Source organism: Mirounga leonina, unplaced genomic scaffold, assembly GCF_011800145.1.
Source record: "Mirounga leonina isolate KUSES-001 unplaced genomic scaffold, KU_Mleo_1.0 Mir_94, whole genome shotgun sequence".
In the NCBI taxonomy this organism is placed as follows: Eukaryota; Metazoa; Chordata; class Mammalia; order Carnivora; family Phocidae; genus Mirounga; species Mirounga leonina.
Window position 1 is genome coordinate 48,077,367 of NW_023270855.1, and position 27,319 is coordinate 48,104,685.

At 55.9% G+C, this 27,319-nt stretch overlaps 1 protein-coding gene across 5 annotated transcripts in view; it reads left to right on the plus strand.

The window, feature by feature from the left end:
• Nucleotides 1–27,319, plus strand: part of BRD4 (bromodomain containing 4) — a 92,149-nt gene that overhangs the window by 60,833 nt on the left and 3,997 nt on the right. For all 5 annotated transcript variants that reach the window (XM_034997779.1, XM_034997778.1, XM_034997780.1 and 2 more), the window contains 11 exons: nt 399–534; nt 1,975–2,264; nt 2,952–3,314; nt 4,411–4,539; nt 10,624–10,833; nt 11,745–11,944; nt 12,303–12,598; nt 13,729–13,839; nt 23,439–23,491; nt 23,604–23,994; nt 24,586–25,173. In XM_034997779.1, coding sequence (XP_034853670.1) covers nt 399–534; nt 1,975–2,264; nt 2,952–3,314; nt 4,411–4,539; nt 10,624–10,833; nt 11,745–11,944; nt 12,303–12,598; nt 13,729–13,839; nt 23,439–23,491; nt 23,604–23,994; nt 24,586–25,173 — 2,767 coding nt within the window. The remainder of the gene's footprint in view (nt 1–398; nt 535–1,974; nt 2,265–2,951; nt 3,315–4,410; nt 4,540–10,623; nt 10,834–11,744; nt 11,945–12,302; nt 12,599–13,728; nt 13,840–23,438; nt 23,492–23,603; nt 23,995–24,585; nt 25,174–27,319) is intronic.

The window sequence follows — 27,319 nt, forward strand, 5'->3', positions numbered from 1 at the left end:
ACTGGGGAGCATTATCAGAGCCCTGCTACGGTATCTGTGGCAAGAAATCCTGTGTAATTCAAGTATTTGTAGTGAAGTTGAATTGTGTCAAAGGAAGGCTTCTGTCAGTGATTGGCAGGGCTTGTTAGATACTTAAGGCATTAGGATGGCTTCTCAGGCCAGAGCTTAAAAGACGAGAGGGAGGTGCAGGCGACGGGTGCTGGTTCAGGCACACGAGCCTTGGTGATATCTGGTGGTATAACTGTTGTGGCCCTTTAGGGTTCAGATCAGGAAGGACCCTGACTATGATACTTGATGCTTTGGAGCAGGGAGTGGGTGGCACAGGGTGGGGAGTGCTTGCTCCGTCTGGAGAGGTGGTGAGGGCTTTCTGACCCTCACCCCTGTGTCTCCTTTTCCAGCCTGGAGATGACATAGTCTTAATGGCAGAAGCTCTGGAGAAGCTCTTCTTGCAGAAAATCAATGAACTGCCCACTGAAGAAACCGAGATCATGATAGTCCAGGCAAAAGGAAGAGGACGTGGGAGGAAAGAAGCAGGTAGGTTACCTCCAGTGTGCCCAGGCATGTTGGCCTCACACTGAAACAGCAAGGACATTGGCTTTCCTTCTCCCCAGTCTTTGTTCCCCTTCTCCTGGTTCAGTGGAGGACCAGGGGTCAGGGGGCAGGCAGGCTTAGTGGTGGATGTGCCCCAGAGGGACACATGACTGGGTGACCTCCCACAAAGTAGAAATAATTGGGCCCTGCCTTTTTTAATGGACTTTGGTTAAAAAGAAAGTGTAAGTTTTTCGAAGCATTTTTAAGTTATTTGAATTCTTCACCCCATTTAGAGAAAAGAAATTAACCCGGCCAAGGGCAATTTTAACTAATAATCCCTATCCTGGAACCTCAAGGTTGGTTATTTGAATTATCTTAAGATGCTTATGTCAGAGCCAGGCCTGCTTTATGATGCTGCTGAAGTCGAAGTGAAGCCCTCCACTCCTTGCCCCTGTCTCTTAGGCTGACACAGGATTCCAAAGGCCAGCTGGTGGGGAGGGAGGGGAAACAGTGAAATGTTTCTGTCTAGGAAAAGCTCTAACAGCTGCCTTCTGCATCTTGCCATCCTCAGCTCTGTGCTGAGGTGGCCCATGCTGTGAGTTGTTTGCTTCTCTACAGAGAGGGCTTTCACCTAGCTTCCCGCCCTGCTCAGAAGTGGTGGCTTCACAGGAGCAAAGGGGGTTGGCTGGATCCCAGGCAGTGTTGAGGTGTAGCCAAGGAGAGGTAGTCCTGACAGTCACCCCTTAGCCGTGGACCCTGCCAAGAGGTGTCCTGTATCCTTAACATCCAGGAGTCCTGGGACCAGAAGTAGCCTGGGACCAGGAGTTTGGTCTGCACATGGGACAGACGCGGGGTGTTGTGTGTTTGGGCTCACCCGCACAGCTGCAAGGAGGCAGTCTGAGCTGGTCACAAAGGGCAGCAGCTGTCCAGCCTCCTCCTGTGGCTCAGGGAGGTGGAAGCTTGCCAATTTCCAGAAAGCTTGGCCAGGGCTGCCGATGCCGGCCCCCTGCCAGAATTGCTTACTCAGAAGGCAGAGCTTCTGGGAATGAGGACAGCTCTGTCCAGAAGTGCCAAGGAACATTTTTCCGCTCTCCAGCTACCGTCCTGGTGCTAACTCTCAGCGTGTGTTTCCTGTTCCTTTGGCCCAGGCCTCCATTCCCATGAAGGCATCTTTGTGCCCGATTTGGGACTTGAAGCCAGGACGCCTCAGGAAGCGTAGAATGCAGCATGCCGCTGCTCTCCGAGAACCCGAGGGCAGGTGCACCACTTTGGCCAAGGTCTGGGGTGTTCGGGTTGTTCTGTCTCTAAGGCGAATAGTTACTGTGACAGTGTGTGCCATGCCCACGCAGATGTGTGCTCACCACATGTGACAGCGTGCCTGTAAGGTCAGCCAGCATGTGTCGGGCTCGGCCTCTAACCACCTGTCCCTTTTATGATTGATAGGGACGGCAAAACCTGGCGTCTCTACGGTACCAAACACAACGCAGGCATCGACTCCTCCGCAGACCCAGACCCCCCAGCAGAACCCTCCGCCCGTGCAGGCCACACCTCACCCCTTCCCCGCGGTCACCCCAGACCTCATCGTCCAGACCCCCGTCATGACAGTGGTGCCTCCCCAGCCACTGCAGACACCCCCACCGGTGCCCCCGCAGCCACCACCCCCACCCGCGCCAAACCCCCAGCCTGTGCAGAGCCACCCGCCCATCATCGCGGCCACCCCACAGCCTGTGAAGGTGAGCATCCTGTGCGTGTGTGTGGCCCGACCCAGCCGCTGGCGGGCTCCTACCACCTCAGCTAGCACCCCCTCTCATCTTCTGCTCCGTAGCAATGAGGCTGGCAGGAGACAGTCACTTGTCCCTGCCAGTGCTTCATGCAGAGCCTGGCCTGGCTCTTGAGGCACTTGTGGGTGTTTTCCAGGGGGATTGTGCAGTGTTTACGTCACGGCCTAGAACCTGCTGTCCTGCTGGCCCACAGATTCCATAGTTGAGACCCACCTTCCAGGGGCTTGCTGATCTCTCCCGTATTTCTCATGTAGACTGTGCGTATTTGCAGATGCTGCCTAAATAGTTTCTAAAACATGCCTCCCGTGGGGGGCCGGTGTGATGAGGCTTGCCTCTGAGCGACTTCCCTGACATTAAGTAGGAAGCTGCTTCCGGAGGTTTCTTTGAGCTCCATTGAGCAGATTTCTGCACTCGGGTGTGTGCTTCCTCCTGCCACGGGCGGGGGTCCTGTCCCAGCTGCAGAGCAGATGGTGGGACAGGGTCTTTCCTTGCCTCAGTCTTCACACGTGGAGTTACGTTTGAGCCCCATCCCCGAGAATGTTGGAACCCTAGAAAGGACCTAGCTTCAGGAGTGACCTGGGGGCCAGCTGTGCCAGCCGCCACCTCTGACCGCGCTTGTTGCACGTGTGCTCTCGGCAGACAAAGAAGGGAGTTAAGAGGAAAGCGGATACCACCACCCCCACCACCATCGACCCCATTCATGAACCGCCATCACTACCCCCGGAGCCTAAGACCACCAAGCTGGGCCCCCGGCGGGAGAGTAGCCGGCCTGTGAAGCCCCCCAAAAAGGATGTGCCCGACTCACAGCAGCACCCTGTGCCGGATAAGAGCAGCAAGGTCTCGGAGCAGCTGAAGTGCTGCAGTGGTATTCTCAAGGAGATGTTTGCCAAGAAGCACGCAGCTTATGCCTGGCCGTTCTACAAGCCCGTGGATGTGGAGGCGCTGGGTCTGCACGACTACTGTGACATCATCAAGCACCCCATGGACATGAGCACCATCAAGGTGAGCAGATGCCCCCTCCCCAGAGCTGGGGCTGGGGCTTCCTGGGACAAAGAAGGTCAGAACCTCCTAGGCTAGTCCAAGAGGAGGGCCCAGGCCTTGGGCTCTGGTGAACTGTGCCCTAGTAGCTTCTTTTCTCACCAGCTCAAAGAAGCCCAGCGCCCCCTGCTGGGAATCATGGGGACAACCTCCAAGACCACGTGCTTGGGCATTTTCTTCTCAGATAGCACTGCTGCCCCCTCATCTAGGGACGAGCCCTCTGTGGTCTTGGGCCCCACTAGCCACAGACTTCTTGCACAGTAAATGCTCCAGGACAGGTTGAGGGTTGGTGACTTTGCTAGGCTCTGTCATGCAGAGGGCCTTGATGTCACATCTCAGTAGGAGGCACACAGTGCTGGCATTTTCATTGTAGTATTTTGAGGCCTTTCGATTATGTTTATCTTAAGCTGCGTTGCATTTTTGTTTGGGAGTGGAGTAAGCCTGCCCAGACATGGGACGGTGCTTGTGTACCCCCCCCCTTTTTTTTTAAGATTTACTCATTTTAGAGAGAGCACGTGAGCAAGTGTGGGGAGGGGCAGAAGGAGAGGGGGGAGAGGGGGAGAAGGAAACTTTAGTAGCCTCCGCCCTGAGCGTGGAGCCCAACTTGGGGCTTGATCCCATGACCTATGGTGAAACCAAGAGTCGGACGCTTAACCAACTGCACCACCCAGAGGCCCCCATTGGTGTTCCTTTTGACCAGTGTCTTGCCCTGTGTCACCAAGACAAGTGTATGTCAGGTCAGAACTGGTCCCATCCCTCTCTTTACAGTCTGGCTTAAGCTCTGCCTCTATTTATTCTGTGTCCTCTTGCCCCATAGCCCATCACAGTGACCAGAGTGGGTGGGTTTGGCATGGTAGCAGGGTATTTCCCGGCCCTGAGACTTGCTTTTGAGTGTCTCCTTGTCCACCTGACAAGTTCTTGAGAAGAACTAAGGTGATGATGACCTCTCCTCTGTTCCACTGAGAAGCCAACTTGCTCCTACAGGCAGCCCTCCTGGCTGTCACATCCCCATTGGAGCAGGGGCAGGCATAACCAACAAGGACCTGTCTTGTCTTTTCAGTCTAAACTGGAGGCCCGTGAGTACCGTGATGCTCAGGAATTTGGTGCTGATGTCCGATTGATGTTCTCCAACTGCTACAAGTACAACCCTCCTGACCATGAGGTGGTGGCCATGGCCCGCAAGCTCCAGGTGAGGTTCTGGGGAAGCTCTGAGCACAACATCTGTGGTAGGCAGGCTAGGGTCCTGGGTGGGCCAGGCCTCTTTGGTATGATGCTGTGTTGTTTTGAAGATGGGCTCAAGTCAGGATAACGTGCCATTTTACATTGAGATTATTTCATTATAATTAAAGCAGAGTGGTTAAGTTTGGGTCTTGGGTACTTGGGGTTTTGTTCTGGGGGATCCCACTGAAAGCCCCCTGCCCAGTAACTGCATTTGGTTGCCATTGGTCAAGAAGAGTGCATGTGCTGTGGATGGCCCAATCTGTTCTCCAAAACAGACCTGTCTCATGTTGGTGGATGACACTGTTGTAAAGCAGATACTTTGACACAGTTGTGAGCTGAAGTAACTGTTTGCCTGTGGGCATTTGTTTACCAGAGCCTTGAAATCTTTTGCCTTCTAGCTTCTGGGTAGTTGCTTCTAGGCATTCTGTGAGGCCACATCTCCCTCATGGATTCCGTTGGGGATCGTGGCCCCTTCAGGTTGATCTGGACGGTGCACACTGTCAAGCAAGTGTGGGTGGGTGGGAGGGGGGCAGGTGACCACATAATATATGAACTAACTTCACTTTGCTTTATTTAAAGGAGGAAAAATGTACTCAGATTTCAATAGTGGTTATCTTTGGGTAGAAAGATTAGGGGTTGGGGCGCCTGGGTGGCTCAGTCGGTGGAGCCTGCCACTCTTGATCTTAGGGTCATGAGTTTAAGCCCTTCATTGGGTGTAGAGATTTAAAACAAACAAAAAAAACCACAAAAAAACTTAAAAATATGGAGAATAAAGTCTATAGTACTTTTATTTTTTTTATTTTTATTTTTTTTAGAATTACACATATAAACATTTCTGGCCTTTTCTCCCCAAGACCCTGGGTTGCTTCAGCTCTCAGTCAGAGCAGGCCCTGGGCTGGGTCACCTGTCATCACAAGGGACAGGCAGTCTGGTTGGAGCCCAGTGCCAGTTTGCACATCTCCTGTCCCACTCCCACCTGGTGGCTGGGTGGGTTGGGGGGGGGGGTTCCTCACACCTGGCTTTCCTAGCCATCTGTGGAGTGCTTCCAGAGCTGAAGTGAGGACTTGCCTTTGGCAGTCTGTGGGTCTGTTCTGCTTAGAGGCCGCCTGAGTCCTGTCCTATTGCTCATCTGCCTCCTGGTTCTGTTAGCACCACACATTGTCCCAGACCCACTATCAAAGTATCTCCTACCTCCTCACGCTGGAGCCAAAGCGTGGACTCTCCTGTTCTTCACTTGGCCCCTGGTCTGGGTCTTGGGCCGCCTTTGGTGCAAAGGACGTGTCCTGAAGCTCTTAGGGTAGATTTAAAAAAACTTACTACTAATGTGAACCTGGCTGTTGTTATTTAAATGGCAAACTCAGCCTCCAATGTTTTTACAGTTTCTACTGTTTGTTTTTTGGTCTTATTTTTGCTGAGGTTTTTTTTGGGGGGGGGCTCTTAATTTGGTGCTCTCTGATTTCTTCACAAAGCTGCCCTTTCACTGTGGTTCTTCTGCATTTCTCATCCTTAAAGGAGCTCAGACTTTATAATTTTATGGCAATTCTCATACATGGCCACCAGGTGGCAGTGGTGCCCTCCGATCTGTGTTTTCAGCCTCCTCTCGTGAGGACTGGGAAAGGGGGGTACTTTTACCCAAATTAATACACATACCCTTTACTTGCCCTCCTGCAAACAGCTAAACCAGAACAAGTCCTCTGTCAGCACGAAGATTGCTATTCTGAGCTACTTTACTGTAAAAAGAACAGAAAAGAGAAAGAATCCTCTAATATAGTCTAATATTCTCTCTCTAATTTCTGTGCCTGTTTTAAGTATTTTGGTTTTGGTTTTTCTTCATTTCTCTCCTGTGAGTGGCATGAACATGGCCCAAACATGGGGTTTACCCATAGCAAGAGCACTGAGCTATTTTCCACACAGTAGCCTCTTTGTAAACATTTTTGTTCCAGATACCAGGCTGGACTAGGTGAGGTCCTTGCCTTGAAAGAGGGTCCATTTCAGGCAGGGGCAGTGCCTGGGTGAGCCATTTGGCACAGGGCTGCCTCTGCCCCTAGCCTGCTTTGCCCACCTCAGGGTGGGTTGCAGTGTTACTGAAAACAGTGTCACTTCTGCATTGCCACGAGGCAGGTGGAGGTATCTGCTTCAGGTGCAGAGTCGATGTGGAGGGCTTCTTGTCTGGAAGGTAGTTGCTGTGCTTGTGGCATTTCAAGCTTTTTCCTCTTCCTCTCTAAGCTTTCCTGGATGGGCATGGTTTAGATGGCTAGATTGTCCAGAATGAGGGAGGAGCAACAAAGTTCCAGTCCTTGTTTGCCTTTTTAGAAGGTATTAGACCTGCCTCCTCTTAAGTAGACTATGCCCAAGGACTGGGATTTACCTGAAAAGTTATATGGAAAAGGATCCACTGTGTTTTCCTCTTCTGGTCTCTGAAGTCCAGGCATTTAGAAAACTCACATCCCACCACCTGGCAGCCATGGTCACAAAGACAGCCAGGAGTGTCTGGGCTCAGGGTTTCCTCAGCCCAGGGGTGGCTTGGGCTAAGGCCTGCCAGCCTATCTGGTAGGCCCAGAGCTGCTGGTGGTACTGTCCTGTACTCTGTCATGAAGTGAGGAGTCATTTAGGAAATTTGGTACCCATGTAGATTACCAGAGTTCTTTTTCAAGAAAAAGTGCAAATTCAAGGTGGTATGCAATTATTTTTACAGCAAGGAAAAATGAAAATTGCATTGGGATATCCTGCATTAGATCCCAGAGGCAGGAAGCTTTTGAGGTGTGTGTAAATGTGTGTGTCTGTGTGTCCACTCATGGCTGCATCTCCAGCACCTGGCACCTAGTGGCCTGCCACTGCCTGCATTCTATTCCCCACCACCACCCCCATCCTCTGGGCCCTGGTATGCCCAGGTATGGCCACGCCCCACAGCCATATCCATACTCGGCCATGCTTGACTTTTCGGCACTCCAGCAGCTGCTTTAGCTAGAGGGGGTGGGGGGTGTGCCCCCCCCCCAATGAATCTGATGTAGCCCAAAGTAGGTGACCCAGTGAACATTCTAGCAAGAGGAGACGCATGCTCTGAAACCAGTGTGCTTTGCTGATTGATGCTTAGAGTCACAATGTGGGTGGAGGTGATGGCATAGGTGGAAGAGCTGGGTCCCCCGGAGACACTGCCAGTCCTAGTGTGGGAGGCTGAGCCCCTGTCCCCCTAGAGAATGCTGGTTGTTGGTATTCACTGTTCCTTGCCATCACTGTCCTCCCTCACAAGACCTTCAACCTAGGTGCATCTCATTTGGTTTGGGCATCCTCTTGCCTGGCCCCACACCCTTTCCACCCATTCTCCACCTGGCCACCAGAATGAGCACCTGGATTCATGAGTCACACCTTTCTCTTCTTAGAGCCATCCTTGCTGGATCTCTGTAGCTCTTGGCGTCATGTCTCCCGCTCATCCTTAGCTTTCAGGTTTCCCACAGGCTCTCTACCACCCCCTTTCTGTTTCCACCTTAACATTTACAGCACTTTACAACTATTACCATACAACAGGCCCCAGCAGGTGCCAGCCTCTCTCAGCCACTTGGGAAGGTTCTTCTGCAGTAGGCTCTGGCTCACTGGCACTCAGGCCCAAGTACATTCCCCAGGATGTCCCCCACTGGGGCCAGAGCAGAATGGAGGAGGACAGGTCTTGCAGCTGGGCGTGGCCGGGAAGCCAGAAGCCCCAGCTTGCAGGCCCTGTGGTGCTTTCCCAGCCAGCCCACCTGGCCTCCTATCTTGCACTCTTCGCTGTTTATGGTCTTGGGATAGCAGGGCCCTAGAGTACCCTGGGAGTGGAAAGAGGCCTCAGGGTGAGTCCTGCCCTTCCCCCCCCTCACCCCCCACCCCCCGCCTCCATTTCCACAATAGCCACAGCCTGTTGGGGAGGAGTAGGGATGTTCTTGTGGCAAGGGTAGTGCTGTCTGGCAGCTGGCAGGAGAGGCTGGGTGCACAGATAAGTGGCACGAGGAAGCTCCCACCTGGTAAAGGCTCACCTCTCAGTAACACTGAGTACTTGGCTGTGCCTGCCACTCTCCTCCCTTGGTGGGATCCAGACACATCAGGCACACTCCTCTAACCTGCCCTCTGCCTCTGGGCAGCAGGCCTGGCTTTTCATGGATGTTCATGTAGGTCTGTTGGGGACCCAGGCCTGCCCATATCTAGGGCACTGTAGGGCCCCTGCTCTGGTGTGAGCCCTCGTCTCCTTGGCAGCCTGGGCGGTGACAGTCTTTGATCATCCCTTGTGTGTATCTTCTCCATTGCCCTCAGACCTGCTCCAGAATTTATTTCTGCGTGAATTAAAAAGGCATTACCCTTTCAGGACTTAGTCTGGTAGTAAAACCATTTAGACAGGGCGCCTGGGTGGCTCAGTTGGTTAAGCGACTGCCTTCGGGTCAGATCATGATCCTGGAGTCCCTGGATCGAGTCCCGCATCGGGCTCCCTGCTCGGCAGGGAGTCTGCTTCTCCCTCTGGCCCTCCCCCCTCTCATGTGCTCTCTCTCAAATAAATAAATAAAATCTTTAAAAAAAACAAAACAAAACCATTTAGACAGCAAAGTCTAGGTCCTCACCTTGCTGGGAGGAGGAGCTGCCTTGGACGAGGCTGAACTGGGTGGTCTGGAGGGGAGGGGACAGCACTGCAGTTGAGAACGAACCTACCCTGTTGCCTGGGTCACCTTTCCTAGCTGCCTTGGGGAGGGGAAACCTGAAGCTGTGTTTCCAGAGATAGCAGGAGAGGTTTCTAGGGCCAGCTCTGTCCAGTGTACCCTAGTTTGCAAACAGCTAGATCCCACAGCTCTCCTGGGCTGTGCAGCTCTGAAGTATCCATTCACACTTGGGAAAGGCCCCTTCTCGAGAATTATGTGAGATGCCATGTTGACGAACTTTGTCCAGGCTTAAAGTAGGTCCTAATATCCTGCTGGGAAGCTAGCTCTGTTCCTTTCACTGCTGTCCTCTGTCCTGAGTCATCACTGGAATTTATGACCCTGGAGCCCTCAGGGTAGGAAGGGACCTGCCCAGCTGGCTGGTGGGGCAGCACAGGTGGGCCCAGGTACACAGGTGGAGTTGTGCTCAAGCTCTGTGACCCCACATGGAGTTCCATCAGATTCCTGGGTCTTAGAATTGGGAGGTCTCAGTCTCCTGTCAAGGGATCCCATGCTTAATATAAGCTTGGGTCACTGGCACTTCACAAGACTTACTCCCTCCTGCAGCCCGTCCTCAACACCCCCCACAGCCACTCTTCTATACCTTTCGCACCTTGCCGGGCATGCCCTGGAGATACCTCAGCCAGTGGCATGGCTTTGCTCAGTTACATGCCCCAGAGGTGATCTGAGGAGTGGGGAGGCAGATGCAGACATGTGCCCACTGTAGCAGAGGCTCAGTTGCCTCACTGGCCATGGGCTCTGTGCCAGGCACATTTACTGCAGGGCTGGGCCTTTGCACGTGCTGTTTCCTTTGCCTGGAATGCTCTCTAAAACTGCAGAATGCACCCACTTCCTGTAGGAGTGTGAACCCGAGGTGGGCAGAGGCTCCTGTTCTATTCGCTGCTGTTTCTTGGTGCCCGGCCCTGGCATCCAGAAGGCTCCCTCAGGAAGTGCTGAGTAAGCACTGACCTGACAAGAGCCTTGGGGCACTCTTCGTAGGTCCTTCCCTTGACCTGCCATCTATCTTCAGTCCCTAAGCAGACATCCTCAGTGGGCCAGTGGCCTCCTGTGACCTGGGTCACATGTACATACCTGGGCTGTATCTCCTGGGGAGTGGGTGCCAGGCCATGGCAGGAACATATTTCTTTTCAAAGTGAATTTGTGAGGAGTGTTGGAAGAGCTGGCAAGGGGCCTTGGCCCACCCCTTGCCTTAGTGGGCAGGGTGGGGGGGGGTCACCATCAGCCCAGCCCTCTTTGACCCTCCTGCTTGCTTTCTCTTGAGTCAATCCCGGCAGCCGGGGAGGCTGTGGTGATGCTGAGCCACAGCCCAGGCAGCCCCCTGCCACACATGCCCGGGCACCTGGGAGCCCTCACGGGCACGGCTTCTCCCCCACCAGGATGTGTTCGAGATGCGCTTTGCCAAGATGCCAGATGAGCCAGAGGAGCCTGTGGTGGCCGTGTCCTCCCCGGCGGTGCCACCCCCCACCAAAGTAGTGGCCCCACCCTCGTCCAGCGACAGCAGCAGTGACAGCTCCTCCGACAGTGACAGCTCCACCGATGACTCTGAAGAGGAGCGAGCCCAGCGGCTGGCAGAGCTCCAGGAGCAGGTGAGGGTGCCTGCAGCCCCGTACCCGGTCCCCCAGCATCCCAGCATGCACGGACCGGGCAGTCTCTCCAGGGGTCACCACGGCGTGCGGAGTTCCAGTTCCGAGTTCCGCAGGAGCAGAATTCCCGCTGGTCCACCTGTGCCAGGTGCACGTGCGTTGTAAACACAGAGCTGACCCTTGAGCAGTGTAGGGTTTCGGGGTGCTGGCCTCCTGTGCAGCTGAAAATCTACTCCCCCAGGAAACTCAACCGATAATCTACTCTTGACCAGAAGTCTTACCTATAACAGTCAATTAATGTATGTTTTATAGGTTACACACATTATGTACTACTATATTCTTAACAATGAAGTAAGTTGTTAATAAAGTGAAAAAAAATGGTAAGCAATAGAAGACACATTTATAGTACTGTATTGATTGGGGGAAAAAAAAAAACTACTGTAAGTTGACCTGCACAGTTAAAACCTACGTTGTTCAAGAGTCCATTGTACATACGTGGATGTTTTGTTGGGGAGACGTGGCTGTTCTGTGGACAGAGGTGAGGCTTCTAGATCTTCCAGTATCTGGAAGGAGGAGCCTGAGCCAGGATATCTATCTCTCCTGGGGCCCTACAAGCCAGACATCAGGGCCTTAGTACCCAGCCTCCTAGGGACCCTGCTCCTGGATGGCCGTGGAGCTCCGTGTCTGCCAGCTTGGGCAGCTCCTCTAGCAAGGAAGGACACTGGCCACCCTCGGATCCGAGTCTGTGGCCCGGGTGGGCATGGGCACTTCGAAAATCTGGTGAGGCAACAGGTCACAAGGCTGAGGGCCAAGCCCCCTCCCTGTGCTTCCCTCCTCCCCTGCCCCCTGACACCTGGGGTTCCACACAGAGACTAGGATGATGGGTGTGTGTGTCTTGCCTGTCTGCTCCACAGCTCAAAGCCGTGCACGAGCAGCTTGCAGCCCTCTCCCAGCCCCAGCAGAACAAACCAAAGAAAAAGGAGAAAGACAAAAAAGAAAAGAAAAAGGAAAAGCACAAAAAGAAAGAGGAAGTGGAGGAGAATAAGAAGAGCAAAGCCAAGGAACTTCCTCCCAAAAAGACCAAGAAAAATAATAGCAGCAACAGCAATGTGAGGTCTGTGCCTCCCTAGTCTGCCCGGGGTGGGGGGGGTAGGGGGGACAACCCCTGCCTGCCATGATGGGTAGGGAGGCTGCATCTGTGCCCTTTCCTCTGGGATGGATCTTTGGTGCCCACTGTGTTTGGGAAGGGGGGGGGTAGCAGGGAGCATGGAGTGGAAGGTGAGGACAGAGCATGGTTTGCAGTCTGTCTGCAGTGGGTGCTCCCGATAAGGGCTTGCCAGCCTCCCCCATTTCCCTTGAAGGCCATCTGGGTGGGGGTGTGGAAGCCATCCACCAAGCCCCAAATGGAGGAATGGGTGCCTGGCTTTCCCAGGACACTCGTTCCTCACAGTGTCTGCATCGCCCCTTCATAGCAAGAAGGAGCCAGCGCCCATGAAGAACAAGCCCCCTCCTGCGTACGAGTCAGAGGAGGAGGACAAGTGCAAGCCCATGTCGTATGAGGAGAAGCGGCAACTCAGCCTGGACATCAACAAGCTCCCTGGCGAGAAACTGGGCCGTGTGGTGCACATCATCCAGTCTCGGGAGCCCTCCCTCAAGAACTCCAACCCTGATGAGATCGAGATCGACTTTGAGACTCTGAAGCCGTCCACCCTGCGAGAACTGGAGCGCTATGTAACCTCTTGTTTGCGGAAGAAAAGGAAACCTCAAGGTGCCCTTGGCGCGCGCCCCCCCCCCCCCCCCCCCCCCCCCCCCCCCCCCCCCCCCCCCCGCCTCCACCGGGCAGGGTGGTTCTCAGTCCTGGCCATCCCAGCCCAGAGGGAGGAGGCCATCCCATCTGTGGTTCACTTTGCCTTCCAGACGTGGCCCTCTCCCTGTGCAGGCTGTTTTTCCAATTATAAAAGCTGTGTCCTAGGCAAAGAAGCCTCTGGGCGGTGGCAACATCGCAGTGGACCCTGGGCTGTGGGTGTGCCATTCTCAGTCTCCTGGCTGGTACCCATCGGGGGCCTGCCTGCACCTCAGCAGCCTCCGCCCTGCTCTTAGCAGCGCTGCTCTCACTCTTGCCACTGAGCCTTCCCCAAAGCCAGCCACTCCCACCCTGCCACCGCCTCTTTGCAACAGGCATGGGGGTGGGGAGCAGGGGCCAGGAGGAGAGGTGGTGGGTCAGCATTGTCGTTGCCTGCTGTTCTTCTCTAGTTCCACATCGCCCCCTCCACGCAGTCTGCCAAGCAGCTCTTTCCTGTTAGAAATGCTTTGTCTTAGCTCACAGCTTTAGTCTTGAGACCAGTAGGACTTAGGATCCACGTCAGCGTGTGATGCGTAGCCTCTTGCCCAGCCTGGACTGCCTCCTGGGGTTCTCAGGCCCCTCCCTGGGGCACTATACAGTGACGTTCTGTCCTCGGTCTACATGCCGTGGTGCTGGGAGACTCCTGGGGCTCTTTCATGTCTTGCTTTGTCTCTCCTGTCATGTCCCCTTTAGGTCCCCTTCACCCACTGCCCGAGAAGTAGCTGAGGGAGCCCCAGCCCAGCAGTTCCTCGTGTTAGGGAATCCCCTCCTGCCTTGTCTTGTACTCTCTGAGGAACCCAGCATGGGGTATTCTGTGGGGTCGGAGAGGTTTTGAAATTCTGGTATTAAGCCAAGTTTTGGCTGACGTGCAGTAGACTGGCAGCTTACCACTGGGAAATGTGGGACTGGCAGGGCCTCTTAGCAGCAGCCCTCTGGCTCACAAGGCACCGACTCCCTGCTGGCCCTTCTTGCAGGCTGTTGGGGTGTGCCCTTGGCCAATGGCAGCCTCCTAGGTTGGGGCCCTGCGTGACTCAGTCTCTGTTGCTTTCTTACAGCTGAGAAAGTTGATGTGATTGCTGGCTCCTCCAAGATGAAGGGCTTCTCATCCTCGGAGTCGGAGAGCACCAGCGAGTCCAGCTCCTCTGACAGCGAAGACTCTGAAACAGGTTAGGCATCTTCCTTCCTATCTCGTCGCATTCCTGCCTGTGTCGGGCTTAGTCATGTGTCCAGGCTGCTAGAGACCAGAGATGGTGGTCCTAAGAACTTTCTGGGCCCTCCCATCTTAGAGGGCTGCCATGGTAACCCTCTACCTGGGGCAGTGGGTGACCCTGTACCCTGAGGAGAAGTTGCTGAGGGTATTGACACTGCACAATCCTGGGGTGTTTGGGGGGGGGGGGGCTGGTGAGGACTTTGGGTGTTGGGGCCCAGGTGGTAGCATTGACCTTAGGGTGACCCTGCCCAATCTTACGGTCTTCCCAATGTCACAGTCGCATGCAGCATGGCTGTTCCAGGTGATATGCTTTTGCAGGTGTGGAGCAGTCTGCTCTCAGCTCTGCTGTCACCCAGGCTCAGGGCATTGCCGTTCTCCCCAGAGTGCTCACAGCTGCATTGGCTACTCCTAACTGTGCACGCATTTGGACCAGTGAGTCCTACAACCTCTAACAGTTCTCTCTCCGTGTTTCATGGCCTGCACGTGTGCCCCCTGGTGCCCTGGCAGAGCCCACGACCCACCTGAGCAGCAGCTTCAGTGTGGCGGGGAGGGTGGGAGCGAGTGAGGGCAGGTGGAGATGCTGAGAGCTGCATGGTGGTAGGGAGAGGAGCTTTTCCTCCAGATGTGTGCTTTCCTGGTTACTCTCAGGGAGCAGGCAGGTGCTCCCACTGGCCAGGAGGAGAGGCTAGAGAAGAAGAAGCCTGGCAACCAGCCTGTACTGTGAGGTGGAGCTGGCCATGTGTGTCTGGGTGCACGCGGTTGCCCTTGGGCAGGTCTAGCTCCATCAGCTGAGTAGACAATCTGCAGACCACCAGAGAGCCAGCTCTGGGGCCTTCTGGCATGCCCCTCCGGAGGCAGCCTGTGGTACGCGTATGCACAGTGGGAAACGTGTTTGGGCAACAAAGACCCCTGGTGTTTTCTTTTATAGATCTGTCCCTTCTCTGGCATTTTATTCTTACCGGAGATAAACAGTAAGCCCCACTTAATCAGTTCATCAACATAATGTGATCTGATCATGCCAAGGAAGTGTGAGGATTGCTCACAGCAGCTCGGTGATCCCACTCCAAGGCGTGTGCTCACACAGGTCCTTGTGTGGGCTCAGCCTGCCTCTGGGGCAGTGGAGGATGGGAGGGCTTCTGGGCCTTCTCACTCTTCCTCTCCACTTTTATGGTAAAGGGTACCAGACTTTCCTAGTGGGTTGGAGGCTTGCCTTGGGATGGGCTAAGGGCTTCTTACAGGACTCCCAAATTCTGTGGACTGCCTCATTTCCAGTGGGCTCAAATGACACTGATTAAGCTATATTCTGTATTTATTGAGCTCCAGTGTATGCAGAGACTGCTGGCAGTTTGCTGCCCTCCTGTCTCCATCTTTTGTCCTTTTCTTCCTAACCAGCAAGCCCCCCCCCATGGCTTTTTAATCTATCAACCAGCAGGGGGCGCCACACCCTATGCCTGCCAGGAAGGGCTGGCCCCAAGCCAGGGCCACTGCACTCAGTAGGATGAATGGCCATATTCTTGGGCCCAATTAGCATTCCTGGTGGCCACTGACTTCTCACTTTCGGTGCCAGCCACCTCTCGGGTTTGCCTTTTGCTCTGGGCTTTTGCACCTCCTGCGGTTCCTAGCAGGCTGCTCCTACTAGGGGTTTCACAGCCTTTTCTCCTAAAGATCTGAGTGACCAAAAGAAAACCCCAGAGGTTGGAATTGGCAGGAGACCTGATTGTTAAAACAGTGCAGTTTGGCCAAGGGCAGACTTCCCCGACGTGGCACCCAACTGTCAGGTCCTGATTGCGAGTCTATAACTGTGGCCTTTGTCCCTGATCCCCGAGCTCTTCTTTGGGGCGTGTTTGCTGGAGGAAGGAGTTCTCCTGGGCTCCTGAGTGCCCTGCACCCACCTCCTGCCGTGTGCTGTGGGGTAGCTGTGACGGCGTCTCCGGCAGCTCTTGACTGCTGAGGTTATTTTTTTCCCTTTTTGTTCCCCCTTTGAAAGAAATGGAAAGATTGTGCAACAAGTAATCTGAGAGTCCTGGGAACAGCTGTCTGGGCGGGAAGGAGGGTGAGATTTACAGTCTCCGAGCCGCTGGCCTTCAGGCTCCCAGGCTCCAGCAGTTCGGCCCCCGTGGCTTGCTGGGCTGCTTCCGGCTCATCCCTCTTTCCAGGCATCCTCGCTGCCTTGTCTTGGGAGGCTCCCATTTGTCTTCTAAGTTCTGGCTTTTCCTTTTTCATCTGTGTGCACTGGAGAGCTCTGTTGTGGGTCGACTGGGCGCTTCCACCCTGTGGGTTTGTGCCCTGGGGCTCAGACACTGTCAGCCCCAAAGTGGGAGCTTGCACCCCTGCACCACTCAATGCAGCCATCCCCCACCCCATCCCACACAGGAAACCGCATGCACTTCCAGGGCAGCTCCTCCAGCAGCTGCTCAGGCTGGGTCCCTGGAGCTAGGCAGCCCCAATTTCTGTGACCAGTTAGTGGGGGTAGGGCAGGGTGGGGGGCGCTGAAGGTATTTCCTTTGGTCCTTTGGGGCTTAATTGTTTTGCCCTCCTTGTTCTTGTGTTTCCATTTGGACCGGAGCCGAAATTCCTGAAAGGGCCTATTTTTGTCACTTGTACTAAGGGTCATTTCTGCTGACAGGGCCCGAGACATGAATCACCAAAAGAAACCAAACAGAGGCACGAAATTGGGGCTTGATGGGGTGGGGGTGGGGGGTTGCATAGATCCCTGTTGGCCACTCTCCATAGATAAGGATGCTGTGGGCTGCTCAAGGCACAGGGCTGGTCTGTGGGGCCAAGCTTTAGTTCAGGGAGGCGGTGCCCCCACAAATGGGAATCGGGGGATGGGGAGGTGGGTTGGACTTTCCTAGCTCCGTTCCCAGGCCGCCCTGTGTCCTGTCTGCCTCCTGTGCCCGCCCGCCCGCCTGCCCAGAAGCACGCTGTTGGCCAGTCCCGCCACATCCTCCAAACCCAGCTATTACTTGGGTTGTGGTCTTTTGTTGAGCTTCAGTTCTGGCTAATGACTGAATCTGCTTCAGGGTTCTGTACTGGGACAGGATAGGGGATACAGATGCTCCTTTTCCATGGCCATCCCAGGTGGGCTATGGGCAGAGCTGTGGCCTCCCTGTCACCCGTGCTGGGATATGTCTGCCTGGCTCATGGGGCCAGGAGGGATGTCCTAGGACTCTTTTTTCCAGTCTTCCACCCAGTCATATTGCTGATGATGGACTCCTTCCACATGCCATCCACAAGTCTTTGTTACTGGGCAGGGTGGACACACAGCTCATGTCCCTCTTAGGAGCACATCCTCCTACCCCAGCTACCTGGCCTGGGACGGGTTCGGGGAGGTGTGGGGCAATGCTCTTGGATTTGGGCCTGGTCTTCTAGTTGCAGTGGGAGCACACTCCAGCTATTTTAGTCTCCTTGTTTCCTTTTCCCAGGATTGGAGCATGTGGGTGTTTCTTAATAGCTCCAGGGGAAAAAGGAATGCTTGATGTTTTGGAAAGATTTGAGCCGGAAAGTGCAGACAGAGGCCATGGGGCGTTCTTCCCAGACAACCAGCCTCAGCTTCCGACCCCTGGGGTCTTTGAGGGACTGGGTTCCAGTCCCATCTTGGGGCCTGCTACTGCCTGCTCCAAGGGTATGACGCTTGCTCTTGGGAAAAGGGAGAGGCCCCTGGTAAGGGTGGGGGTGGGGTGGGGATAGGAAAAAACCTGGAGGATGGGACTGTAGCTGGTCTGCCTGTACTGTCAGGTGACCCCTCATACACCCACATGCAGGGGTCGCAGCTGGAGGGACTCTGAGGCTTCATGGGCGAGGGTGAGCCTTGTGGAATGTGCCCTGAACGAGAGGCTGGCCGGTGGGTGGGTTTTTCCCACGCGCACACTTGAAGACCATGGGAGTGTGGTGTTGGTTGCATCCGTGACTCCAACAGAGGCATCCGCTCTGCTGTGTTGAGTGGGAACGGGCCCCATGCCCCTCTCCGGTCAAGGGGAAGCACACTCGATGCCCTGGGAAAAGAAGGACAGCTTTACTCCTCAGCCTGTTTTCATTTTATCTCCCCCCCCCCCCTCTTTGACAGTGTGTATAATTGCTTCCTCTTTTTACAATTTGGGTGTTTTATATTTGTTTTTTGTTTTTGTTTTTTGTGTGTGTGTGTGTGGTTATTTATTTGGTGGTGGTGGTGGTGGTGGTGGTGGTGGTGGTGGTGGTGGTTGTTTCTTGGGGTTTGTAGGAATGCAGAAATGAGGCTGTTTGCTAGAGGCCCTGCACTCTAGAGCCCCTTTCTGGAGGATTTTCTCATCTCTGCCCAGGCCCTGAGGAAGGGCTGGCATCACCTCCGTGAGGTAGACAGTGTGCAGAAAAGCAGGTCCAGAGGGGACAAACTTAGAGTCGGGGGTGCCTGATGGGTGTGGCATACCTGGCTGGTCTTCAGGAATGATGACAAGTAGGGCAGGCAAGGGCGCCTCTCACATTCAAAGACCTTCAATAAAGGGAATGCCGGCCTACGCTCACGGTGCACATGGAACTTGTTACTGGAAGCAGCTGTTCTGTGTAGAAGCATAAACAGGGCTCTGGGTGGTTTTGGAGACATCCATGTGTGCAGGGACTGTGCCCCTTGTAAAGGGAAGGTGGGTCCATCGCCGCCCGTGGCTGGCCAGGCAGGGGGCAGGGCTCCTAGACTCCAGCGCCGTTCTCTCGTGCCCTGTCAAGCGGGCAGGGCACAGGAGGCTGGCTCGGTCTGTGGTTCTTCTGTTCTTGTGACTTGAACGGTACATTCCACACCATTTCTCTCACACTGGTTTCTCTCTCCCTCTATGTAGGTCCTGCCTAATCATTGGACACGGACTCTTAATAAAACGGTCTTCAGTTCCAGATTCCTTCCCAGCAAGCTATAGCTTAAGTCCATTTTCTTCTGTGAAAGGGACAGGACTCCATCAAGTTATGGAATTCCTCAGAGCCCTGGGCCTGTCCCCTGGGGTGGATTAGTCATGTCCAGCAGTACACGCCTAGTCCCGCCTCCGGGAAGGCTGCCTGCTTGGCTGGACCCCCAGGCCTCCTGTGTAAAGACTGCCTGGCTGTCCTGCCCAGCCTCCCTGGTCATCTGGGGTCTTCTGGGCAGGTGGCATCTCCCAGTGGGTGATGACAATCCCCCCTGCACACACATAACGTGGTGCTGTTCCATGTGCAAGGCCCCATCACAAGTATGTTTTCTCTCTTCATCCCTCCCTCTTTGTCTGGATCCTAACTGCTTTCCTCCTGGACCTTAAAATGACGTTAGCCCAGGGAAGGTCTCATTCAGTCTAAGGAAGAACACTCATCTAGAGTTTTTCCCCGTGAGGGACAGGGGCCTTAGGGGCAACCCTAGTTGGGCCTGCAGGCTCGCGGGGCTGTCCCTCTGCATGCCCTCTCTCTGGTGGCTTGTGAGGCCCCGTCAGCTGGAGGCTGCCACCAGCTACAACTGACTCCCAGGCCCCAGGAGTCTTCCTTCTGTTTTCATTGTCCCCATTGTTGCCTGTTGGGCATTTTCCCAACTTTTTTGGCCTCTTTGCCTAAAGTCACAAGAGGGGAAAGTACCTCTTGGGCTGCCTCCCTGTCGTCCCGCCCCCCCCCACCAAGTAATTAGAAGCAGGCTGCAGTGATCAGGAAGGTCGCTGCTGAGGGACACTCAAGGAGAAACGGCCATGCAGCCAGCTGACCTAGCCCCTGGAGTCCAGGATTCCTGTCCCCAGTGGGGTGAGGCACTGGGCTAGTGGACGAGAAAGGGCTCTCAGATCCAGAGCACTGGACCAGTCCATCGTGAGGCCATCCGAGCCCTCAGGGCCTGCTCCGTGCGCATCTCTGAGGGGTGTTGCTAGCACCCTCCCATTCTTCAGTGCCCTAGAATAATGACAGCCTCCGGGGGTGGGGCAGTCCAGGGTGACTGCATCATCCAAGGCCTCTGAGAGGCACTGAATAGGATTTTTTGCTCTAAAAATAAATATCGGCCCTTTTTTGGTCATGAATCCAGCATTTCAGCAGAAAACTGCCTGATGAAAAGTCCCTTAAGGAACAGCATCTGTGTTTCAGGGAGTGCTTTTTTTTTTTCTTCCTTTTTAAAATGTAGTTTGTGTGTACTTCTTCAAGGCCTATAGCAGTTTCCTGGCATCTTGGCGCCTGCCTTCTGGAGCTGGCAGCAAGTTTGAGGAGGTGTAGTTCACCATCAGCAGGCCCTTGGGCACTGGCCACCTCCTGTGCGGAAACCCTGGGATCCTTCCTCTGGGCTTTGTGTTCTAGATCCAGCCCCTCCAGAGCCTCCAGGGCCCTGCAGTGATGCTTGCAAGTTCCTAGGCTGCTCCCTGATCCTCTGGCCGGTCGATTTCCAGTCAAGCTCCATTTGCCAAACAGACTATTTTGAGCTGCCCTTTGGCCTGTGCCTGATGTGTTCCCAGTGCAGCTCGGCCTGGCTGGAGCCAGGGGGCTTCATGCCCGGAGATTCCCACAGGACAGTTGGGAAGCTGTTGGCATTGTCTTTCTGGGAAGATTCTGCCGTCTTGGAACAAATGGCAGCCTGGATTCCCACATTGTCGGCCTGTGTGCTGCCCCGCCCCGCCCCTTCCCACACTGGTGCATACCAGCTCTAGCCACAGGCCAGCTCTCCTACAGGGTCTTTGCACCCTTTCTGTCTGTGGATCCTGGCCTCCTTGCCCATGGGGCTTCCATCTGTCAGAGAACTTGATCTTGAGACTCAAGCTGTCACCTGTGCCCAGTGCCCCAGGAATAGAGCATAGAGAGCAGTACCCACTCCTTATTGGCAGCCTCCTGTGTGCGGGCAGGGGAGATGCCAACTGGGCCTTGACACACCAGCTGGCCTGCGCAGGGCCTGAGGAGTTGCTGTAGGAGGGGTGGGTGGCCTGGGCCTCTGCTAGTGCCGAGGCTCCCCAGTCAGTTGAATTGAGTTGGGCTCTGTGCCTCTGCCCTGCCCTTACCCTCAATCCCGTCTCCTTCCCTTGAGTGGGGGTGGGGGGCGGGAGGAATCAGTGTTTTAATCAGATTTTACAAAAAAAAAACAAAAACCAAAAAACCACGTTTTAATTCTTTGTACAATTACCATCCTATGTAAAGATGAAATTTGTGTTGAGTTCAAGATTTTCATGGAATAAAGATCACACAGTACTCGAGGCCATCTTCATGTAACCCTTTTTAGAGAGTTTTGTGTGGGGTGTCTTGGGGCTGGTGTGTTGTGAAGCTGTGCACTTCCTGTCTTGTCTTCCTACCAGTAACTCGGATGGGAGGCTCAGGCCATGTGAGCCAGATGCAGCTGTCCCAAGCAGGCTCCAGCAGCCCTTGGTCCCTGCCGCCGGCCCCTTTAGTGTCCTGGTCCTGGAGGTCCTCTGTACACCTCCCACTGGTTCTCCCACTCTAGGCCTGCCCCCTCCCCACCAGCACTTCCTCACGGAGACCTGGACCTGGGACACTTTCCAAGGCAGCCGAGACCCGCTCTCTGGAACTCCTGGGACCCCACTGCATTTTGTCCCCATGAGTGCTCCTGTGGGCCTCTACTCACCCGCTGGGGGGAGATAGTGAAGGTTCAGAGGCACCATCCCTCCTTTATGGTGGAAAAAACAGTGCTTCCCCTGGGGCCATGAGATGACAGGCCACCCCAGCCCTCTCCCTACAATATGCTGTCTTCTCTTGGTCAGACTTTACCCATTGGCCCCTTTCTTACCCCAGTTTCTGATCCCCCAGCCTCCCAAAGGCCTGCCCAGTGTGTGAGCAGCTGTTCCAGCCTCCCTCGATCTTCAGTGCATGTTACTGGAATCTGCTGGGAGAGGTGCCCATCCTGGAGGGACCCTCAGTCCCTTCCTCCTGCTCCCTTCGGCTCAGTGCCCTCTGTATACCGTGCTTTCCCCTAGCGCATGTAGGGTTCCTTTGGTCCTGGGCCTCCCACCTCTCTAGTTCAGTGTGCCTCCTTTACCCCGCAGCTGCCCGCCTCGTGGCCCTAATCCTGCAAGTCACTCAAACTGTCCCCTTTTGTATGTCCCATCCACAAGAGTGTTCCTCTCACCTGGTTTCCTGCTGTGACCCAAAGAACCCTGAACTCTGTATCCTGGCATCTCCAGTGTCCAGGTTTGAGGCTGGGCATATGGTTCCCATGTTCCAGATGTCCCTGGTTGCTGCCGTTTGTGTAAGGACCTGTGTCTAGCTGCTGAGATCTGTGTCACACTGTCTTGTCTCTTGCATGGAGTGGTGAGCTCTCGCAGGGCACGAGGTCCCTTCTCATCCCATTTGGTAGCGCGCTGTGCCCTGTGGCCGTGCACCTCCCAGAAGCTTAGCACGGCCCTCCATGAAGCAGCTGCGAGTGGAGGTAGCAAAGCATGTTGCCCTCCCAACACCAGCAAGAGCCAGCACCCTGGCAAGGAGCTTAGGGGATGCCAGGCAAAGCCGTGAGGTGTCTCTTGGTGACAGGAATTCGAAAGGCACCGCGGGTCCCACCTCCCACCTGGTTGGTGACTTCATCATTTCCTAGCCCATGAGTACTACTGACTGGTTCTCCTCTCCCTCTCTGGGGTTTGCACACCAGCGATTATTGGTGAGGGGCAAACGGCTGTCGAAAGATCCTTAGCCTGTATCTGTGGAGTGGGTGCAGAGGTGGGTGTGTGCACTGGCTCTCGCACGTTCCTCGCAGGGGCAGGCCCACCCTGGACGAGCCCACACAACAGCAGCAACCAGCCGTCGGCCCCTGAGGTATCGGGACACACGGCAGGGAGAGGCCCTGCAGCACGTTGGCCATGTCCCAGCACGGGGACGTCTCTGAGGCCGGTCTCCCATGAGGAAGGGAGCGCTGGTTGGTGGCCTCTCTTTGCTGGCCAGTGGTAGTGAGCACCTTCCCTGTTTCCTCCTGGTCATTCCCGGGAAGCCAGCCTGTTTGCTTCCCTCCCACCCTCCCCTAAAGTGCTCACTCCGCGGCCAGGCATAGACCGACACCTCCGTGCACGCTCTCCCCCAGTTGTGCATCTCTGCTTCCCCTGGGAGGCTGGGGAGGAGCCAGCATGGAGGGCAATGCAGTTAGAGGCCACCATGTTGTTACTGTAGCTGTGTGACACGGGGCCAGTCCCTTAGTCTCGCTGAGTCTCACTTGGCTAATCCATCAAATGTATGTGATGATTTCTAATGTCACAGTTGTTCCAAAGTAAAGCAGGTTGGGGTACAGACACTTGGGTCACCATAGTGGCGTCTGACCAGCAAGTAGGGGGAGACACGGGGCAGGGAGGTGTCCGTAGCTCAGCTCCCGGTGTACCTGGGTGTCATCCTTTAATGGAGCCAGCTGATGGTCTGAAAATTGTCAGGGAGGCTTTTCAGATATGGTCCCCAGTAGGAAAAGCGGCAGGCAAATGGGTAGGTAACACCCCACACGTCTTTCCCTTTCCCGTGACCGACTCCCATCCCAGGCAGAACCCACCTACCCTCCCTCTCACCATCACTGGCCCTTCTCCTGAACTTACCCTCTGTTTTCTCCTTGCTCTGCCTCGGAGGCCAGCTCACAGTCCTCTCCCCCAGAGCCTCACCACCTTCTCTTTCCCTCTGCAGAGATGGCTCCGAAGTCAAAAAAGAAGGGGCACCCCGGGAGGGAGCAGAAGAAGGTACGTGGTCTCGGGTGTCCTCCAGCAGGCGAGCAGCGGCCGCCTGCCCTCGTGGGCCCTGAGGGTACCCAGGTGTGTGCCGCCTGCCTGACGTCAGCCTGTCTGTCTGCAGCACCATCACCACCACCATCAGCAGATGCAGCAGGCCCCGGCCCCCGGGCCCCAGCAGCCCCCGCCGCCTCCCCAGCAGCCCCCGCCGCCTCCACCTCCTCCTCCTCCTCCTCCTCCTCCTCCGCAGCAGCAGCAGCCCCCGCCCCCGCCACCCCCGCCCTCCATGCCGCCACAGGCGGCCCCCACGATGAAGTCCTCGCCTCCGCCCTTCATCGCTGCCCAGGTGCCCGTCCTGGAGCCCCAGCTCCCAGGCAGCGTCTTCGACCCCATCGGCCACTTCACCCAGCCCATCCTGCACCTGCCGCAGCCTGAGCTGCCCCCCCACCTGCCCCAGCCGCCCGAGCACAGCACTCCACCTCATCTCAACCAGCACTCGGTGGTCTCTCCTCCAGGTGAGCTGCAGCCACAGCCGCCGAGGGTTGGGGAGGCACTCTGGGCGATCTGTGGGACCCCCGCCTCAGCGGGGGAGGTCCAAGGGGAGGTCGGTGGCTCTCCCGAGTGAGCCGTTAAGGAAATCATGAGCCACCGAGGCACAGGCTCTGCATAGTTAGTGCCTCCACATGGAAGATACGGACTCGTTTCTTCTGCTGGGCCAAGCATTGTGTGAGGTGGAAAAAAGATATGTGTGCGGCCCGCCACTGCCCCAGCTCCCAGTTGAGGACGGAGGTGCTGGGACACACACACACACCTGGGGGATTCAGGGAAGGCCTCCTCTGAGACCTGAAGGGCAAGTGTGAAAATAGGGAGCAGCTGAAAGGAAGGGAGGAAGGTCGGGTGCAGAGCGCAGGGCAGAATGGTGGTGGTAAGGAGCCCAATCCTGTAAACCGCTCTAGAAACTGTTCTCATTCTGGAGTTTGTGGGAAGCCCAGGAGGGCGGAGAGAGATGACTAGTTGGAGGGAAACCAGTGGAGCAGAGAAGCTGGGCTGGGGCCACGGGGTGCAGAAGCTGTGAGCCTCACTGCCACGCTCTCGTGTCCTTCCAGCTTTGCACAACGCGCTGCCCCAGCAGCCATCGCGGCCCAGCAACCGAGCCGCCGCCCTGCCCCCCAAGCCTGCCCGGCCCCCGGCCGTGTCGCCTGCCCTGGCCCAGCCACCCCTTCTCCCACAGCCCCCCATGGCTCAGCCCCCCCAAGTGCTGTTGCAGGAGGACGAAGAGCCACCCGCCCCACCCCTCACCTCCATGCAGATGCAGCTCTACTTGCAACAGCTGCAGAAGGTGCAGCCCCCCACACCACTACTCCCTTCCGTGAAGGTGCAGTCCCAGCCCCCACCCCCCCTGCCCCCCCCACCCCACCCCTCAGTGCAGCAGCAGCTACAGCAGCAGCCACCGCCCCCGCCCCCCCAGCCACAGCCGCCGCCCCAGCAGCAGCACCAGCCCCCCCCACGGCCCGTGCACATGCAGCCCATGCAGTTCCCTGCCCACATCCAGCAGCCCCCGCCACCCCCGGGCCAGCAGCCCCCACACCCGCCCCCCGGCCAGCAGCCGCCGCCACCACAGCCCGCCAAGCCTCAACAGGTCATCCAGCATCACCCTTCACCCCGGCACCACAAGTCGGACCCCTATTCAACTGGTAAGTTGGCTTTTGCCCCTGGGCTCTGGGTAGGCTGGTGCTGGGCCCAGAAGTTTGTCTTTGAGAAGCCAGACTGGTCGGTCAGCTCATGCTTCAGGCTGGGGTGGGCTCAGAGCCCCACTGTAAAGGCTCTGAGTTGGTTGCAGAGGTGGCTGAAAGGGGGCGTTGGTGCTTCATACAGCGTTTTTACCTGGGATCTGTCTTGGCTTGCAACCCGATGACTGGGAACAAGGTCCCCACTGGCCCTTCTCTTGGAACTCACAGTTAAGAGCATTACAGTGCATCGTGATCCTGCTAGGTGGGGAAGCCAGGAGCCCGGGGAGGCACCTGATCCATTTCTGGAAGTCAGGGCAGGCTTCCTGAAGGAGGTGATCAGAGGGTGAGCCAGAGCTGATTTAACAGTGGGGAGTGAGGTCCTGGCAGAGCTAGGGGCAGGCCTGGGCAGCAGGGGGCTGTTTGGGAACCTGTAGGAATAGGTGCTCTGCTCTCAGTGAGGCTCACCTGGTGGGAGTCAGGACCTCGTGGGAGAGAATTGGGCTAACCCTGTACCCGGCAGCCGTTTCCTGTTCCTGCTTCCTATCGCCACACTGATCCAGGCTGTCCTTTTTTTGTCGACAGTGTTGATCAGGCCATGCCCTCTCGCTTTTCCTGGCACTTGTTTTCTAAGTGTCTGTGACCAAAATGTGCTGGCCGGCCTCAGCAAGGGACTTGTTCCAGGCAGTGCCTCATGGCGTGGTGACATGTGAGGGTCAGGGTTAAGGCCCCTGGACTTGGCAGTGCAGACCACGTAGCCTGGCTAGGGAGTCCAGGTGCCGCCTGCAGATTGAACAGCAAGGCTGTTGAGCTTAGGCTGCGACTGCTCCGACACCTACAAAAGCTGCCAGGTGCCAGGTGATGGTTGGACTCCCTGAGCCAAGAACAGCCGGCTGTCCTCCCTGCGAAAGGCTGGTGCTGGTCCTGGTCCCCGCAGCTGTGCGGCTGTGCCTGTTTTCACCCTTAAGGAAGGCCAGGCTTCCCTGTGGGGGGCAGTGATGAGCAGGAGATGAGATGCCTTCAGTAGAGCTAGTTCTTGCAGTGGGCAAGTTCCTTCTGACATCCTATGCTCTGAGTCCCCAGGCCCACCTCCCCTGAGCACCTGGCCTGGGGTGGGTCACAGGGAGCAACGTGGGTTGGAGTGCAGCTGGGGACTTCGGGCCAGAGGCCAAGTTGGAGTCCCAAGGAGGTGCATCCCTGGGCAGGGCACCTGGCCAGCTTGCAGGCACTACCCCTGAGCCCCTGGGCCTCCCCTCCAGCTGCTGGTGGATAAAGCCATGGCAGGCAGGTGATACCTACAAATCATAGATCCAAGCATCTGCCTGCCACCACCTAGGTCAAGCCTCGGCAGGTGCTGGTGAGGGAGCCATCCCGGATGAGAGACTGTCAGAGTCGTGTGCCTGCAGATCCCTAGGCCTGGACTGGGGCCCCCAACACCAAGGCTGGCGAAACCGGCCACATGCGGCTGGGGACCAAGGTGCAGGTGTGGGCTGGCCTTCACCACCATGATGTCTCTGAGCAGCTGTTCTGCCTCTCTGGGGTTAGGAGCAAGTTCTGGCTTCAGAGAGATGGGCAGGGAGGGTCCAACCATACATGAGGCATTGTGGTCTGTGCTAGGCCCAGGGGGCTGGTGGAGGGCCAGAGGTGTTAGTATCTCTGCAGGCAGATGGCAGCTGGAATCTGGCTTGGGGGAGGTCAGTGGAAGGGTCTGTATGCAGAACTTGGGTTAGGTTATTCATTGTGAGGCACAAGGCAGGACCAGGAGCAAGTGTACTTCAGAGAGGTGGCTTTGTTTTGTGGACAAGTGTGGCTTGTCCCATGCTGGAGCTGGCCAAGACATGTCAGGTATTCAAGCAGGAGGGTGTTTCCATGCTAGAGTAGGTAGAGGAGTCAAAGGCAGAACTTGGTGACTGTGACCTAAAGCTGTTTTCTCACCAGTGAAGCTGAGCTGTCAGACTTAAGTGCTTTGATGGCGCTTTATAGGCTCCTGCCTTGTGCCGGGTACTTGGACCTTGTGGCTGCCTGAATCTCCACTCTCCCACCCACCCGCCTTTGGTTTGAGGAAGGTGGGTGGGCTGGCCCAATTCCTGTAAGAACCACAAGCTGAGAACGT